The 17,181-nt window shown below is 53.2% G+C and overlaps 1 protein-coding gene across 1 annotated transcript in view; it reads left to right on the plus strand.

Annotated features, from left to right (window-relative positions):
* AXIN1 (axin 1) overlaps positions 1–17,181 on the plus strand; it is a 55,066-nt gene that overhangs the window by 11,887 nt on the left and 25,998 nt on the right. The window contains exons 2-10 of the mRNA XM_026447539.1: positions 3,822–3,965; positions 4,036–4,193; positions 4,884–5,002; positions 5,100–5,175; positions 6,511–6,577; positions 9,798–9,868; positions 11,323–11,459; positions 11,594–11,798; positions 14,401–14,541. Of these exons, the coding sequence (XP_026303324.1) occupies positions 3,822–3,965; positions 4,036–4,193; positions 4,884–5,002; positions 5,100–5,175; positions 6,511–6,577; positions 9,798–9,868; positions 11,323–11,459; positions 11,594–11,798; positions 14,401–14,541 (1,118 nt within the window). The remainder of the gene's footprint in view (positions 1–3,821; positions 3,966–4,035; positions 4,194–4,883; positions 5,003–5,099; positions 5,176–6,510; positions 6,578–9,797; positions 9,869–11,322; positions 11,460–11,593; positions 11,799–14,400; positions 14,542–17,181) is intronic.

Genomic DNA, 17,181 nt, shown 5'->3' on the forward strand with positions numbered 1-17,181 from the left:
TTTTTTTGAGACAGAGTCTCGCTCTGTCACCCAGGCTGGAATGCAGTTGCACAATCTCAGCTCACTGCAACCTCTGCCTCCCGGGTTCAAGTGATTCTTCTGCCTCCACCTCTTAAGTAGCTGGGATTATAGGCTCACACCACCACGCCCAGCTGATTTCTGTGTTTTTAGAGTAGAGACGGGGTTTCACCATGTTGGTCAGGCTGGTCTCGAACTCCTGACCTCGTGATCCTCCCTCCTGCCTTGGCCTTCCAAAGTGCTGGGATTACAGGCGTGAGCCACGGTGCCCAGCCCACTATCATTTTAAATAATTACTAGTATGAACAGCGTGGCAGCACTTAGGGGTTTTCCAGAGAGGACAGGGTGCCTGGCAGACCCTCCCTGCCTGCCGTCTCTCCCGGGAAGCGGAGCAGCAGCTTCTGTCTGTGGGGGACTGTGCAGAGAGGACAGGGTGCCCGACCACACTCTCCCTGCCTGCCATCTCTCCTGTCTGTAGCACCTGTTGCCATGTGCCTTCCAGAATCATGAGTGTTTGGGTTCCTGTGAATATGCTGTTCTTGTTAAGTATTTAATTTATTATTATTATTACTATTCTTTTTTTTTTTTTGACATGGAGTTTCACTCTTGTTGCCCAGGCTGGAGTGCAGTGGTGCGATCTTGGCACACTGCAACCTCTGCCTCCAGGGTTCAAGTGATTCTCCTGCCTCAGCGTCCCTTGTAGCTGGGATTACAGGCGTGTGCCACCATGTCTGGCTAATTTTTTATTTTTAGTAGAGATGGGGTTTCTCCATGTTGGTCAGGCTGGTTGCAAACTCCCAACTTCAGGTGATCCACCCGCTTTGGCCTCCCAAAGTGCTGGGATTACAGGTGTGAGCCACCACACCTGGCCGTATTAGTTTTTTTTTAGTGACAGGGTCTTGCTGTGTTACCCAGGCTGAAATGCAGTGGCATGATCATGGCTCACTGCAGCCTCAGGCTCCTGGGCTCAGGCGATCCTCCTGCCTCACCCTCCTGAGTAGCTGGGACCACAGGTGCATGCCACCACACCTGGCTAATTTTTAAAATATTTTGTAGACCTCGTTGTCCAGGCTGGTCTTGAACTCTGGGACTCAAACGATCCACCTACCTCGGCCTCCCAAAATGCTGGGATTACAGGTGTGAACCACCCTGCCCACCCTTGGCTAATTTTTGCAACATTTTTTTGTAGAAACAAGGTCTTGCCTTCTCACTGAGGTGGATCTTGAACTCCTGGCTTTAAGGCATTCTGCCTCAGCCTCCTAAAGTGCTCGCATTACAGGCTTGAGCCACTGTCCCCAGCCTGGTGAAACATTTGTTTAGACTCTCACAGACAGTTAGTTGGAATTGTGGGTTTAACTGTGACCTGCAACCTTTGCCACCCAGTCCCATAACTAATGTGCAGGACACTTTGGTTGCTGGGCTATGGGGGAGGGCTTTCTGCATTGTGTGCCTGGCTTCACCCAAGCACTATTTGCTGAGATGCTCAGAAACTTTATAAAGAAGTGACCACTGTCATTTCCACTTTGTAAGCTAGGAATTGGCAGACTGCCTGTGGTCAGTAGCCAGTAAGTGCTGGTGAGGGGCATTTGGCCACAGTTTGAGCTGTTGGCCTCCCGGGATGGCAGGTGTGGGTGGCTGCCAGGGCCGCCCCGCCTGTGCTGCGCCTGTAGACAGTCTGCAGAAACACATGCCCTCTCTATCCTCACTGTTTGATTTTGACCATAAAGGGCCTTTGATGTATTGTGCAATTCACAGTGGGTGGGTGGGGTGCACCAACGGTATTATAAAATAAATAAAAGGCTGGCCGCAGAGTGGAACCACAGCGAGGCCTCCTAGGCACAGGCGACAGGGCTGAGCCGGAAGCTTCCCTGGTGCCTGGTGACTCATTCTCTTGCCCTTTTGTGTTTGCCACCCTAAGTGACCGAGAAATCACCTGCTCATTCAGTGTGAGCAGAATGGATGAGAGTCCCCTGCCCCACGGTCAGTCGATGCTGTCCGGTCAGCCCATCACCTGTTCCTGCCCCTAGGGGTGACACCAAGTGTCTGCCACCATGCAGAACACCCACCAGATACGTAGGTGGGGCATCCTGGGACCTGATGGCGGTGCTGGCAATCTTTTTTTTTTTTTTTTTTTGAGATGGAGTTTTGCTCTGTCGCCCAGGTTGGAGTGCAATAATGCGATCTTGGCTCACTGCAAGCTCCACCTCCCGGGTTCACGCCATTCTCCTGCCTCGGCCTCCCCAGTAGCTGGGACTACAGGCACCCGCTGCCATGCCCAGCTAACTTTTTGTATTTTTAGTAGAGACGGGGTTTCACTGTGTTAGCCAGGATGGTCTCGATCTCCTGACCTCGTGATCCGCCCGTCTTGGCCTCCCAAAGTGTTGGGATTACAGGCGTGAGCCACGATGCCCGGCCAGTGCTGGCAATCTTGGCTGACCCTTCAGGTAGAGACCACATCCCTGATTTTATGGAGAAAGTAAAATAGAGATTTTTATAGCTGATAGTGGCCTGATTTTGATGACTTTTTTTTTGATTCAGCTCTGTCACCAGGCCAAAGTGCAGTGGTGCAATCTCGGATCACTGCAACCTCTGCCTCCCAGGTTCAAGTGATTCTCCTGCCTCAGCCTCCTGAGTCGCTGGCACTACAGGCACCTGCCACCACGCCCAGCTAATTTTTTGTATTTTTAGTAGAGATGGGGGGTTTCACTGTGTTAGCCAGGATGGTCTCAATCTCTTGATCTCATGATCTGCCCACCTTGGCCTCCCATGGTGCTGGGATTGCAGGTGTGAGCCACTGTGTCCGGCTCTCAATCACATTTTTTAGTATTAACTTTGTGACCTTTGGGTGCAAAGGTAGGTTGTTTTATATATAGGTTTATATGTGTGTGTGTGTGTGTGTGTGTGTTTTGTATATAGGTTTATATATGTGTGTGTGTGTGTGTGTGTATATATTTTCCCTCGTGTGTGTGTGTGTGTGTGTGTATATATATTTTCCCTCTTGCGTGTGTATATGTGTGTGTGTGTATATATATGTTTTCCCTCTTTGTGTGTGTATGTGTGTGTGTGTGTATATATATTTTCCCTCGTGTGTGTGTATGTGTGTGTGTGTATATATTTTCCCTCGTGTGTGTGTATGTGTGTATGTGTGTGTGTGTGTATGTGTGTATGTGTATGTGTGTGTGTGTGTGTATATATATATTTTCCCTCTTGTTGCCCAGGTTGGAGTGCAGTGGTATGATTGTGGCTCACTGCAACCTCTGCCTCCCGAGTTCAAGTGATTCTCCTGCCTCAGCCTCCCGAGCAGCTGGGATTATAGGCGCCTGTCACCAGGCCCAGTTAATTTTTTGTATTTTTAGTAGAGATGGGGTTTGACCCTGTTGGCCAGGCTGGTCTTGAACTCTTGACCTCATGATCCGCCTACCTCAGTCTCCCAAAGTGCTGGGATTACAGGCATGAGCCACCGCGCCTGGCCCTTGTTATATATATAGTATGTAAGTGACAGTATCTGCATGAATAGGGGCAAATTGTCAGTAAACAGAGGCAAGACCTCTCCATGGCGGTGTGAACTAGGGCGGGCCTTTTCTGTGGCCAGCGTGAACGAGGAGGGCCCTCTCTGGTCAGCATCTGCATTTTGTGCACTGTGCCTTTGTCACATTCGTATGGAAGTTCATGTGAGGTGAGGAAATGCTCGCCCTGTTTCTCCCAGTGCCTGTCTGCTTTGGTCGTTTCTTGGTGTTTCCAAGAAGATGGAGCTCACACAGGGCACGGTGCCTCGTTGGGGAACAGCCCTCTCTTCTTCTCAGGGCTGGAGCCTGCAGCCACGTGGGACAGGCCATAAGTTGAACACAGGAAGCTGCCGCAGCCATGACTCTGTGGCAGTGACCCCTCCTCAGCAGTCGGGCCCTGCGGGCCGTGGGTTGAGCCCTAGTCTGGGCACACTCGACCAGGTCTGTGTCTGGACTGGGGGAGGGCGAGACATGAGGAGGGCGCTGGCTGTGGCCTGGCATTTGGCCTCAGGGTCAACTCTTCCCGCTGGGAAGCGCTGCCCCAACTCCGGGTGGCACTGCCAAGCAGTTGGAGAAAAACACCGTGGTGCATCCTGGCATGACCCGGCATAAAAGGGATGAGCCGCTGGTAACCATGGAGGCAGGGGTGCATCTCAAGATCCAGTGCCAGTGAAGAAGGCTGGAGTGGAGGGGGCGCCGGAGCGGAGGGGGCACAAGCTCCCCGTGAGACTGTGTTTATCCAGAGCTCTAGAAAAGGCCGACTGACCTCAGGCGACAGGTGGATTTTCCCAAGGGAAGCCTGGGGGACCGGGTTGAATACGTGGGCTGAGGCGATGGTTTCCCGGGGTGCGGGGGCTGAGGCTGTGATCTGCTGCGCATCAGAACTCACTAGGTAGGACTGTAATTGTGTGCCGGTCCACGGAGCACGCGGCTGTGCGTCAGTAGAGCTGATTTTCACAAAGCATTTTCCTTGCCTTCGTGCATCCCAGCGTTCTCCGCCCTCAGGAGCCATGCACAGGGGTGCTGCCTCCCTGAAGGCTTGGCCAGAGGCTTTCCCTGTGCTGGACTCTCACGGGTCTGGGCCTGGGAGGGGCCTGCGGCTGCTGGAAGCTGCCTCTGCAGGGCGGGTTCAGTCTGCTGTTCCGGTGGTCGGGGTGCAGGTCGCTGATGGCACTGGCCGTGTCTGAGGATTGGCCCGCTCACCTGGGGTGCCCCTCCTCCTCCTCGTATAAATTGCGACTTATCTCGTCAAAATAGGGATCAAGTAAGTGTGTGTGTGTCACGTGCTAACGTGCGGCGTGTGGTCTTGTGATCACACTGGAAGCGTCTACCGACCACCTGCGGGCGTCTTCTGCTCAGTTGTGTTTGTCAAGCTTCTGTTTATCCCCACAAACTCTGCGGGACACTGGGCGGGTTGGGCGGGAAGCTGCTCATGGTGTCCTTGGCCCTGTGGTCCTTGCAAACCTCCCTGGACGACCGTGGGCCTGTGGGGCCTGTGCCTGACCTGCCTTTCCATATCGCTTCTGCCCTGCACTGCTTCCAGCTGTTCCTATGCACCCGCATTCCGGCCCCCAGCCTCCTCCCAGGAGGGCTCAGAAAGGATCCAGCAGGAGACCTGTGGAGCAAATGTAGCCCCCATGCTATGGAATCGGTGTCCTTGAGCAGGTGGCCTCACGCCCAGTCCTGACCCATAATGTGGCCAAGACCACTCTCTGACACTTGGCCCCAGATCTGCCCCACATGGAGGCTGCTCCTCAGTGTGGACGGTCCTGGGTATTTCAGATGTGACTCAGCTCCCCATGGTCTGCGGGGTTTCCCGTGGGCTGGTCTCCGTGTGGGCTGTGGGGTTCCCCGTGGGCTGCTGGTCTCATGGTCTGTGGGGCTCTCCCATGGGCTTTGGGGCTCCCACAGGCTGGTATTTCCGGGGTGGGTTGCTCATTCTGTGCTGTATTCCTTGTGGCAGTTTATACCTTTTTGCTTTGGACCCGGAGTGGTGAAGAACTGTGCCCATGCTCCTAGAGAGATGCAGGTGAGAAAGCAAGTCACACCCCTCAGTGTTGTTTTTTTTTTTCGCTTGTTTGGTGAGGTAGAGTCTCGCTCTTTTGCCCAGGCTGGAGTCAGTGGCTTGATCTCAGCTCACTGCAAGCTCCACCTCCTGGGTTCACACAATTTTCCTGCCTCAGCCTCCCGAGTAGCTGGGACTACAGGTGCCCGCCGCCACGCCCGGCTAATTTTTTGTATTTTTGGTAGAGACAGGGTTTCACTGTGTTAGCCAGGATGGTCTCGATCTCCTGACCTCGTGATCTGCCCGCCTAGGCCTCCCAAAATGCTGGAATTACAGGCGTGAGCCACCGTGCCTCACCTGGGTTTTTTTTTTTTATCTTATTTTGGTTTTCTTCCTTTCTTTCCTTCTTTCCCTTCCTTCTTTCCTTCTTTCTTTTTTCTTTTTTTTTTTTTTGAGATATGGTCTTGATCTCTTGCCTAGGCTGGTCTCGAACTCATGGGCTCAAGCAGCTCTCCTGCCTCAGTCTCCCAAGTGCTGGAATTTCAGGCCTGAGCCGCACTTGGCTCTCAGTTTTGGGAAGCAAGTGGCACTGGCATCCATGGCCTCTGCCAGATGACCGCTCCCGGCCATCTGGTGCCAGAGCCCCTTCCATGGACATGAGTGCAGACCAGAGCTGGGTCGCGGCTGCAGGCCACCTCTTCCCCCAGGCCTCTGCCCGCCATCCACAGAGGCCTTTTCTGCCTGTGTTGCTTCTTGCCAGGCTTTTGTGTCTGCCAGTGTCTGGGCTCCGAAGGATACACTCTTCCGTCCACCGTCCACAGCTCCAGAAAATGAAGGGAGTCCCCAGGAGCCAGCGATTCTGTGTGTAGGATTCACCCCCATCCTCAGTGGCTCTGTGGGACTGAGGTGGCTGGAGATGCGTGGATGGGGTCTTGAGGGGCAGACGCACACCAGGGTCTGCACGGATTCCTTGCCTCACAGGCAGCCGGGTCCCACTTGCTTAAGGGATGAGGATGTGCGGCCCAGCGGATTCTGCCTCTGCGCCCAGGTGAGGCACAGGTCAGCACCAGCACCTGCCATGCTAACTCAGCTCTGCACAGGCCTCCCACACCTGTGCAGAGGAAACACAGCCGTAGGAGCACGCCTGTCTCCACACCTGGGGGCAGGTGCACACTCCACTGCGGGCAGGTACAGGGTGATGGGTTGAGGGGAGACGTACTCAGTCATGAGTCATTGCCTCCTGTTAGACCCCACGACCAGCAGGGCCCCGCACAGCGCCCGCCCCTCAGGGCCATCCCAGGAGCCTGGGGTGTACGCCGTGTTCCCCAGCTGCCCCTCAGGGTTACCTCCTCCTGGAGCCTGGGTTGTGCACCACTGTTCGCAGCCACCCTGCTCTGAGCCAGGCCTGGGAGAAGCACCCAGCCTCATGCCTGTGGCGTGCACTGCCTGGGTTTCCCTGGCCACAAGACGGGTGCTCTGTGCTTCTCAGGTTGTGCGTCTTTGTGTCTGTGCGGCCATCTCCGTCTTCGTGTCCAGCTCACTTGGAGTTGGGCTTTCATCGACTCATTCCTGATGTATCGTCCAGGGCTCGCAGATGTGCGTTCCCAGCCATTTTACTGATTCTTTCAGAATACAGCTGGTCCCCAACTTAGAATGGATCCACTTAGGCTTTTTCAACTTTACGACCAGCCTGAAGCATTCAGGGTGCCCGTCAGCGAAAGGCAGGGCTGTGTCTGGATAACCCTTTGAGGTCGGAATCCACCTTCCACCTCCAGCACTTCAACCCAGCCATGACAGGTTTATCAGGACGCAGCCTTGTCATGAGTAGAGGAGCTTGTGGTTGGAGAAAAAGGCAATTTGCCTCTCAAAATGGCTATAATTATTTTAGGTGGCGTACTGACCTGTGCTGCTTAAGCAAAATCATCAGAACTTACTTACTTTTAACAACACAGAGGTCTTGGCGGGGTGGGGCACGTGCTATGCAGAGCTCTCCTGGGGTTGCTGTTTGCTGTTTCCCCATAACGGTTGTCACCAGCAGGTGCCACATGGTGCCTTACTACCAGGGAGGGTGGCGGCTCCTGCCTGGGTATGGAAGGCACAGACAGCAGTGGGCCCAGAGCGTGGGTAGCATGAGGCAGGGGGGCCTGTATCAGTGGCTTCGGGTGATTCCCAGGGCCAGATCTACCTCCAGTCTCCTCTTCCCATGTTCTGGATGGCGTCCGTCACACCCAGGTGGTCTTTTGGCATTAAACATTTTTTGTGGCTGGTCGCAGTGGCTTAGGCCTGTAATCTCAACACTTTGGGAGGCCGAGGCGGGCGGATCACAAGGTCAGGCGTTCGAGACCAGCCTGACCAACATGGCGAAACCTTGTCTCTACTAAAAGTGCAAAAATTAACCAGGCATGGTGGTGCCTGCCTGGAGTCCCAGCTAGTCCGGGAGGCTGAGGCAGGAGAATCTATTGAACCTAGGAGGCGGAGGTTGTAGTGAGCCGAGATCGTGCCACCGCACTGCAGCCTGGGTGAAAGAGCGAGGCTCTGTCTCAAAAAAAAAAAAAAAAAAAAATATATATATATATATATGTGTACGTGTATATGTTTTTGTTTTGTTTCATTTTAATTTCTGTATTCTTGAGTATACTCAGTAATTCTAAAGGTATTCTATGAGGAAAGCTGGAACTCTTTTACATTTGCCTGTGTGTGCTCAGTAATTCTACAGGTATTCTATGAGGAAAGCTGGAACGCTCTTAAATTTGCCCATGTGTGTTAAGGGATGTGGTGGGATGGTGTGAAGCTTGACCTGTTCCTACATTTCTCCATGAAACCATCACAGTGAAGCTCCATAATTTTGTGTAACTTTTCTGTTTAGATTTTATCCGCCCCTATGTGGCATTATTGACGTTGTCATCTTACCTTGCTGGAATCCTTTTAAAGCATTTGCCCCTTTGCAGTTCAATAATTAGAATGATCTGATTTGTGGCCAGGGACGGTGGCTCACGCCTGTAACCCCAGCACGTTAGGTCACCGAGGCAGGCAGACTGCTTGAGCCCAGGAGTTCAAGACCAGCCTGGGTGACATAGTGAGACCTCATCTATATAAAAATTGATAAAGTCGCTGGGCGCGGTAGCGTGCGCCTGTAGTCCCAGCTACCCAGGAGGCTGAGGTGGGAGCCCAGGGAGAAAAAAAGAAAATGTCAGTGCGGGAAATGTGTTGCTCATGAGTGTGTGGGGGGCTGTCAGTTCTGAGGTTCTCATGCGGCCTGGGAAGAGGCAGGTGTGATGTGTGGGATTGAGACGTGTCCACGCACAGGAACCAATGAAAGAACTGTACAACATTTACTTTTTCAGAGGGAGGAAATGGAAAGCAAAAAATACCCCAAAGAAGGCAAGAAAGAGCAAAAGGAAGTAGAGCAGATGTGATAAAGCAACCCGATCCGACGGTGGCCCAGCTCCCTCCACATGACACTAAATGTAAGCGGACTAGACAGCTTCAGTAACAGGAAAAACTGTCAAACTGTCTTTTAAAAAGGCAGCCTGCTTACACAAGTACAAGAATATAGAACGGTTACATGTGAAAAGATGGAAGGTGAAAGTACCACAGTGACCAGAGAGCCGGTGCCGTGACCATGCTGGATGTGGGAGCAGCTCCAGGAGTCCCAGCGCGGTGCCTTCCTGCGGCAGGAGGAGCACCTTTCTCCACCGTGTACGAACATCTGGGCAGGGGAGACCTGTTGTGTGGCCCTGACGCTCGGCCCTCTTAGGCCATCCTGAAGTGCACTGGCCGCCTCTCGGGTTCTCATTTCCTGTTGCCTTGAGGCTAATAGGGTCCTTGTAGCTGTCAAACCCCACAAGGTGTTTGTTTATGACATGGCTCCTGGGCATTGATTTCTGCCATCAGCCCCTCCTCACCACTTCACTGGACTTTGTCTTCTCTGATGGGCACGTTTTTCCCTAAGTCGCCGTGTCTTCTCATGCCTCCTCTCCACAGCATTTTTGTTTGAGACAGAGTCTGGAGCACAGGCTGGAACACAGCGGCGTGATCGTGGCTTACTGCAGCCTTAGACTCCTGGGCTCCAGCGCGTCTCCTGCCTTACCCTCTCAAGTCTCCGGGATTCCAGGTGTGCAGCACCACACTGGTGCCTAAAGAAAGCCTTTGAACACACAGAAGAGTTACGGGGAGTCTGTCGCCACCTAGCTCTGCAGAGTCTGCCAGCCTCTGTGTCCCCAGACTCTGCCTGTTCCAGAAGAGCTGTGCCCGTTTTCCTGTTTCAGGTCATCAGTGTGGGGGTGCTGGGCACAGCTCTCACCAAGGCTCCGGCCACATTCTCTCCGCACAGCCAGGGGTCAGATCCGCTCTCACCAAGGCCCTGGCCGTATTCTCACCGCATAGCGAGGGATCAGATCTGCTCTCACCAAGGCTCCGGCCACATTCTCACTGCACAGCCAGGGGTCAGATCCGCTCTCACTAAGGCTCTGGCCACATTCTCCGCACAGCCAGTGGTCACATCCGCTCTCACCAAGGCCCCGGCCGTATTCTCACCGCACAGCCAGGGGTCACATCCGCTCTCACCAAGGCCCTGGCCGCATTCTCACTGCACAGCCAGGGGTCAGATTCACCCACAGCATCTCCACACATCTGAGAAGTGCAGGAGCAGGTGGAGGTGCTCGTGAGGGGCGAGCACATATAGCGCACAGATGCACACACAGATGGATAAATGGACACACACACACAAAGTGCACATCCATAGGCGCACACAAAGTGCACATCCATAGGTGCACGCACAGGCAGGCACACGAGCACATGCTCCCCTGCCACTGGATCCCAGCTATGTCTGGTGGGGGGCGTCCTGGAATTCCCATGTGACCTCCCCTTGGACGTGTCTTTGACCAGAACATTCTTGGTCGCATCCGCTGGTAGTGAAGGCCAAGCCCGGCTGCCTGTGTCTTCAGGTGCAGGAGCCATCTGAGCGCTGAGGGCAGATCCTGGGAGCTAGGGCAGTTGTCCGGGATTGTTACGAAGATCAGTAGTAAACAGCCTGCCCTTCTTCCTTTTCTTTCCTCCCAGCCGCCTTCTCCTGCTTCTCTCCCCTTTGCTGCCTGACCTTGGTGCTTGTGTGCAGTGGAACTTGCTGTGTGCTGGAGCTTGTGGAAAATTGGAAACCTGCGTTTCTCCTGCTTCTCATTTTAAAGACAAACAGGTTTTCCACAAATGTGAAAGGCACACCTGGGAAGTCAGAGTGGGAGAAGGATTTGGAATTGGACACATGAACACGGAAGGCTTCGTTCTGCTGTATGTGGCTCCCAAGTGACGGGACAGGTGTAAGCCCCATGGCAGCACAAGGGCAGGGCGCGTGCTTCCAGTGTGTGCTGAGACAGACGTGCCGTGTGCTGTGAGCTACAGACACACCCGTGCACCGTGGGCTACAGACATGCCGTGGGCTACAGACACACCCGTGTGTCGTGGGCTGCAGACGCGCTGTGCCTTTGGACGTAGACTTCTTAAACTTCTGTGCAGCAGTGGCCTTCTCTGTTAAATTCGAAATGTTTTTATTTGGCCAAATAGATGCTTATGGAAAGTTAACAAAGTCAGTGTTCCTTCATAGTAACAGGGAAAGTTAGTTTAGTACTTAACCTGAGATCTGAGTTTGGCAGTGGTTGTTAGAGTGATAATATCAGTAGCTGCTGAGCAGCTGTGGCTTTAAGTATCAAAGGAGTAACGGTGTCATTTAAAAATACTGCATGATGCTTAAAGAGCCTGAAGCTGCAGGCCGGTATCATTTTATCTGCTCTGTGTCAGGCACAGAGAGGAGTCGAGCAGTGAACCGGACTCGCAGCCCAGCCGCTGGTGGTTGGTGTTTCCAGAGAACCCGTTTCCCAAGAGCGGCCCCGTGGTTGCTGTCAGCCTGAGGCTGCTGTCACCGGCCGTGACTGTCCGTGACCTGCACTGAGTGACCAGGCCACAGTGGGTGGGTCAGAGGGACTCACGGACGTTGACACTGGCAGGGGCCTGATGTCATGAACCCTGTTTTCCGTTGTGGCACGGGGCCCTGCGCCTGCCTCCCAAGCAGCTGAGCACAGCCACCCACACGGTCCGTATGAAAGGCCCTGCTTGTGTGTTGTGGCCCCATGTGATGCCCTCCAGAGTGCTTGGAGGCCACAACCCCAGAGGAAATGGCCCCGTGCAACGAGGCCCCACCCACCAGCGCCACAGGCTGTCCCCAGCTCACAGTGCCAGCTCATCTCCCCAGGCATCCCATGTCACCAGAGTCCAAGGTGCCGGGCTGCCCGCCCCCCTCCCATCTTGTCAAAGGGCCTTTCCTGGCGTGAGTAGAGCTGGGGCTTTCCCTAGGTTCTGCTCATCAGGTGTACAGCTGGAAGTCATGCTGGGCCTCCCTCCAAACCAAGGACTCTGATGCACAGGTGCCCAGTCACCAATGCAGGTGTGCTTGCGCCCCCGACGTGGCAGCTCCTCCGGCCACGTGCACGTGCAGGGCAGTCCATTGTGGTAGCCTTGGGAGCTGTCTTAGTTATCTTGTGTCGTCGTGATCTGTGAAGATCCAACTGAGGTCGTCGTCACCCCTCGTGGGACACATTCCAAGACCCCAGTGGAAGCCTGAAACCGTGATAGTGCTGAACCCTGTATATACTGTTTTCCCCTCTGGGAACACATCTCTGATCAAATTTCACTTAGAGACTAAAGACAATTGTGAATCAAACGGAATGATTGTAAGAGTGCACTGTGATGAGCACTGTGAGGCTGACGACTGTAAGGGTGCACTGTGAGGAACACTGTGAGGGGCCGGGCGCGGTGGCTGAAGCCTGTAATCCCAGCACTTTGGGAGGCTGAGGCGGGCGGATCGCGAGGTCAGGAGATCGAGACCATCCTGGCTAACACGGTGAAACCCCGTCTCTACTAAAAAATACAAAAAACTAGCCGGGCAACGTGGCGGGCGCCTGTAGTCCCAGCTACTCGGGAGGCTGAGGCAGGAGAATGGCGCGAACCCGGGAGGCGGAGCTTGCAGTGAGCTGAGATCCGGCCACTGCACTCCAGCCTGGGCGACAGAGCGAGACTCTGTCTCAAAAAAAAAAAAAAACAAAAACAAAACACTGTGAGGCTGACGACTGTAAGGGTGCACTATGATAAACACCCTGTAAAGCTGGTCTCTCTCTCTCGCAGTCTTACCGCTCTGTGTGCACCTAGTTTTAGACCTTGGTTGAACAGAAGTAACTGAAACCAGGGAAAGCAAAGCCGAGTGGGGGCAGCTGCTAGAAGGGAGAGGCAGCCTCAGGGCACACTGTGGGGCCTTGGCAGTTAGGGACCCTGCAGACTGCACACGCCAGTTGGTTGGCAGCACAGCAGAGCACCTGGAAAGGGCACATGCCTGTGACAGGAGTGAGATGTGGTTGAAAGAGGCGCTTAAAATTATTGAGGGACAAGATGGATTATTCAGTATTTAATGCTAACAGCTGGCTCTCCATTTTGATGTGAAGGGGTAAGCTAGATTTTATTTTTTATTATTTTATTTTTTACCTTTAGGCTCTCCCAGACTGGGCTAGATTTTGTATACACACATTTCAGGTGGAAGTCTAAAAAAACTGTTTGGAGCGTGTAAAGAAAAATAGAATACATTTGTAATCTTGGAATAAGGAAGGACTGTGTTTCCAAAATAGAAAAATAGATAAATAAATAAATAAATAAAAAGATTGGAATATCTGATTTTTTTAAATTTATTTTTATTTTTTTATTTTTGAGACAGGCTTACTCTGTCGCCCAGGCTGGAGTGCGGTGGTATGTTCTCAGTTCACCGCAACCTCTGCCTCCCGCGTTCAAGCAATTCTCCTGCCTCAGCCTCCCGAGTAGCTGGGATTATAGGTGTGTGCCACCATGCCCAGCTGATTTTTGTATTTTTAATAGAGATGGGGTTTCACCATGTTGGTAAGGCTGTTCTTGAGCTCTTCACCTAGTGATCCACCCGCCTCGGCCTCCCAAAGTGCTGAGATTAAAGGCATGAGCCCCTGCGCCCGGCCTGTCTGATTTCATAGAAATGAAAAACTTTTGTTTGACCAAAATCAACATGAGCAATGTTAAAAAGAAAAATGACGTTTCGGGAGAAAATGCTTTTCACATATATAACCAGAGATTAATAACAAGTCTGTTTAAAGACTTCTTTAAATCACCAAGAAACTCATAATCCACTCCGTAGAAAATGGCAAACCATATGAACAGATGAAGAGGAAGAAGTTTAAATGACACATACCCTAAACTGCCAGTCTGACCATTAATCAGGGAAATGCAGATTGAAACAAGGTGTCATTTCCCGGCTAATTTTGTGGTAACAAGACGAGGTAAATTGTCCCAGGAGCTGGGGAGGAACCGCTGCTCTAGGTAGAGGGGGAACAGGAGGTGGCACCACCCACATTGTCATATACCAGCCCTGACATCAGTCCCATGGCCGTGCTTGGACTTGGGCACAGGTGCAGAGACGTCTGAGGTGAAGCGCAAGGGCCTCGTCCTGATCATCGTCCTGTCCTCTCCTGACGCGCACTCCGGAATGAGCAGAACATCTGCGTCCCATTTCTAGTGCCGTGCATGGAAAACAAACCCAAATGATCATGTGTGGATGCTCTGTGTGTGCACCAAAGCCTCCGCCTAAAATCAGAGGAGAGAGCTGGCTTTAATGCACCCTGTTGGATAGGACAGAGGGACGAAAGGACAGGTGGAGATGCTGGTCTTTTCTCCACGCTCCATGTTTTTCTCCAAATTGCTTGTGTTTCAAATTAATACATTGAGATATTCAGATAATATGAAAATGTGGAATAAAATGAGAGACTTTTGGCAGGCTGTCACTGACGTGCCCTGCTTGCTTGTTCGCAGGTATGGATCCTGGCGGGAGCCAGTCAACCCCTATTACGTCAATGCCGGCTACGCCCTGGCCCCAGCCACCAGTGCCAACGACAGCGAGCAGCAGAGCTTGTCCAGTGATGCAGACACCCTGTCCCTCACGGACAGCAGCGTGTAAGTCCCGCCCCGGATACCCTGTCCCTCACGGACAGCAGCGTGTAAGTCCCGCCCCAGACACCCAGTCCCTCACGGACAGCAGCGTGTAAGTCCCGCCCCGGATACCCAGTCCCTCACGGACAGCAGCGTGTAAGTCCCGCCCCGGATACCCAGTCCCTCACGGACAGCAGTGTGTAAGTCCTGCCCTGGACACCTTGTTTCTCGCAGAAGACAGCATGTAAGTCCCACCCTGCTGCAGAGCGCAGCTAGCTGAGGGGACTTCGTGCTGACCCAGCGATGCCTGGGCTTTGTCTTCAGGGAAAGCGTTTCCTGGCCCCCCAGGTCTCAGTGAGAGTGCATCTGACACTCAGGCAGGCTGTACTGCAGAGACTGTCCTCCAAGCAGCACAAGTGAGGGCTCAGCTTTGTGTCGGGCGCTTCTCTCTGTGACCAGGGCTGCTGGGACCTCCCCATGAGGAAGGATCGAGGGTAAACCTAAGACAGACTGTAGGCTCCCCAGGCTAGAGTTTGCTCTTTGGTTTTCAGAGTCTGCGGTTTCCGCTTAAAAGACAGGCACAGGCCGGCTGTCTCACCACTGGCTGTGGTGAGTGATGTGGTCCCCGACGCTGGTGTAGTACAGGGTCCTGTCTTGTCCCTGTCACCCACTTGGCAAGGGGCTGGGAGCAGGAGTGAGGGAAGGTGCTGTGGTTGTACTGAGGCCAGGGCCTCAGTGGCCCAGGGACGGCCTGGGCTACACATGTGTGATCCTTGAGGTGACGGGCAGAAGCTTATTCTTTCATTGTCCAGGGAAACCCCATGTGTAAGAACGTGCTTGCTTTATGACGTCTTCCCCCGTGCTTCGCGGCTGGCTTTTTGGGGCCTATGTACACCCCAGCCTTCGGAGCTGCTGAGGCCACAAGCGTGCGCCACCACGCCCGGCTAGTGCTGCTGATTATTTTTGTGGAGATGAGGCCTTACTGTGCACTCGAACTCCTGGGCTCAAACAGTGCACCCAGTTCAGCCTCACGCGTGCTGGGATTACAGGCATGACCTACTGTGCCTGGCTGGTTTGTTCTTTTCATTTGCCTATCTTTAAACATTTTCCCAAAACCTGAATTTCAGATGAGCAGAACAAGTTGTCAGATTTTATTTCTGAACCAAATTCAGCCAGCCCACATTGCTGTAGGTCTTGGCCCCTTCGTTTTTCCTCAGGTAACTGTGGTGATGTGGGGGCAGCTCCCTGCCCCTTCCCGGCAGAGCTGCTCTGTGCGGCTTCTCCTGGTTTCTTTCATCCTCTTTTAATTTTGAATCTTCAGAATCAAGTGTTGACTTGCTTGTAGCAGCACCTCACTTGAAGTTAGTGGAGCTGAAGCAGTGCCTGCCATGGCCCTGAAGCCTCGGGCCAGATGGTTGGGTGCAGAGCAGCCCACAGAGCGCCTGAGCAGACCGCGCATCCTAGCATCTGGTTTCCCTCTTCCCCAAAACCGCGTTACTACAACAAAAATTAACCTGCCAACTCAGTGTTCTCAAAAAGTCTCCTAATTCTCTCTAAGAAAAGGGACATATGTTTCCTAAAGGGAGGACCTAAAATAAATAGATATTTTTTTTCCTTGATATTCTGTTCATCTTGGTTTGTACTGAAGTGTTTAACAATTTGGCGTGTAAAATTGCTACACGTACTTTCAAGTACATCAGAGGTAAAAAGTGGACAGGTGAAGAGCATCGTTCCAGCGGGGCAGCTGGGCTCTGCTTTTGTGCTGGGCGCGAGCTCACCACTGTTCCACGTGGCGCTCCAGAGGCTGTGGGCTGTGGACACAGACGTGGGGACAGAGGCTTACCCACAGAGGCCTGCGGAATTTCCCCATCCGAGTGTCATGTCTGGGAAACCAGTAGAGTGGTGGCTTCAGGTGGCTTCAGGGCCCTTGAACAAACCCCCGAGGCAAGTGTTAGCTGAGTTGTAGATTCGCTTGTTCCTGACGCCCACCGTGACCAAGCCAGGCCTGGACTTGGCTCACCGTTGCCCACAGAACTTAGTGGTGCTGTGACAGCCGAGGACGCCTCAGGAGGTGCCGTGTCTGCCATGCAGCCCTGGGTCGGGCGCGCTCTCACGTTGCCCTGTGTCTCCCGGCAGCTCTGGGAGGCCCCTGGGTGCGGCACGGATCCGTGGAGCTGCCGTGCTTCCGAAGGCAGCTTTTCTTTCTTTTCTTTCTTTTATTTCCTTTCTTTCCTTTCTTTTTTCTTTTTTGAGATGGAGTCTCGCTGTGTCGCCCAGGCTGGAGTGCAGTGGCGTGATCTCAGCTCGCTGCAAGCTCTGCTTCCCTGGTTCACGCCATTCTCCTGCCTCAGCCTCCCGAGTAGCTCCCACAGTGCTGGGATATAGGCGCCGCCACCACACTCATCTAATTTTTTGTATTTTTAGTAGAGACGGGGTTTCACCGTGTTAGCCAGGATGGTCTCGATCTCCTGACCTCGTGATCCACCCATCTCGGCCTCCCAAAGTGCTGGGATTACAGGCGTGAGCTACTGCACCCAGCCCGAAGGCAGCTTTTCTAATAGTGGGGAGAGGGCGAGGGCTTTCGTGAAGGATGGTTGTGCGTGAGTTCTCTGAACCCTGGGGTCATTTTTCAGACCATGTAGAATTTTTTTTTTTTTTTTTTTT

The sequence above is a fragment of the Piliocolobus tephrosceles genome, chromosome 17 (genome assembly GCF_002776525.5).
Source record: "Piliocolobus tephrosceles isolate RC106 chromosome 17, ASM277652v3, whole genome shotgun sequence".
NCBI lineage: Eukaryota > Metazoa > Chordata > Mammalia > Primates > Cercopithecidae > Piliocolobus > Piliocolobus tephrosceles.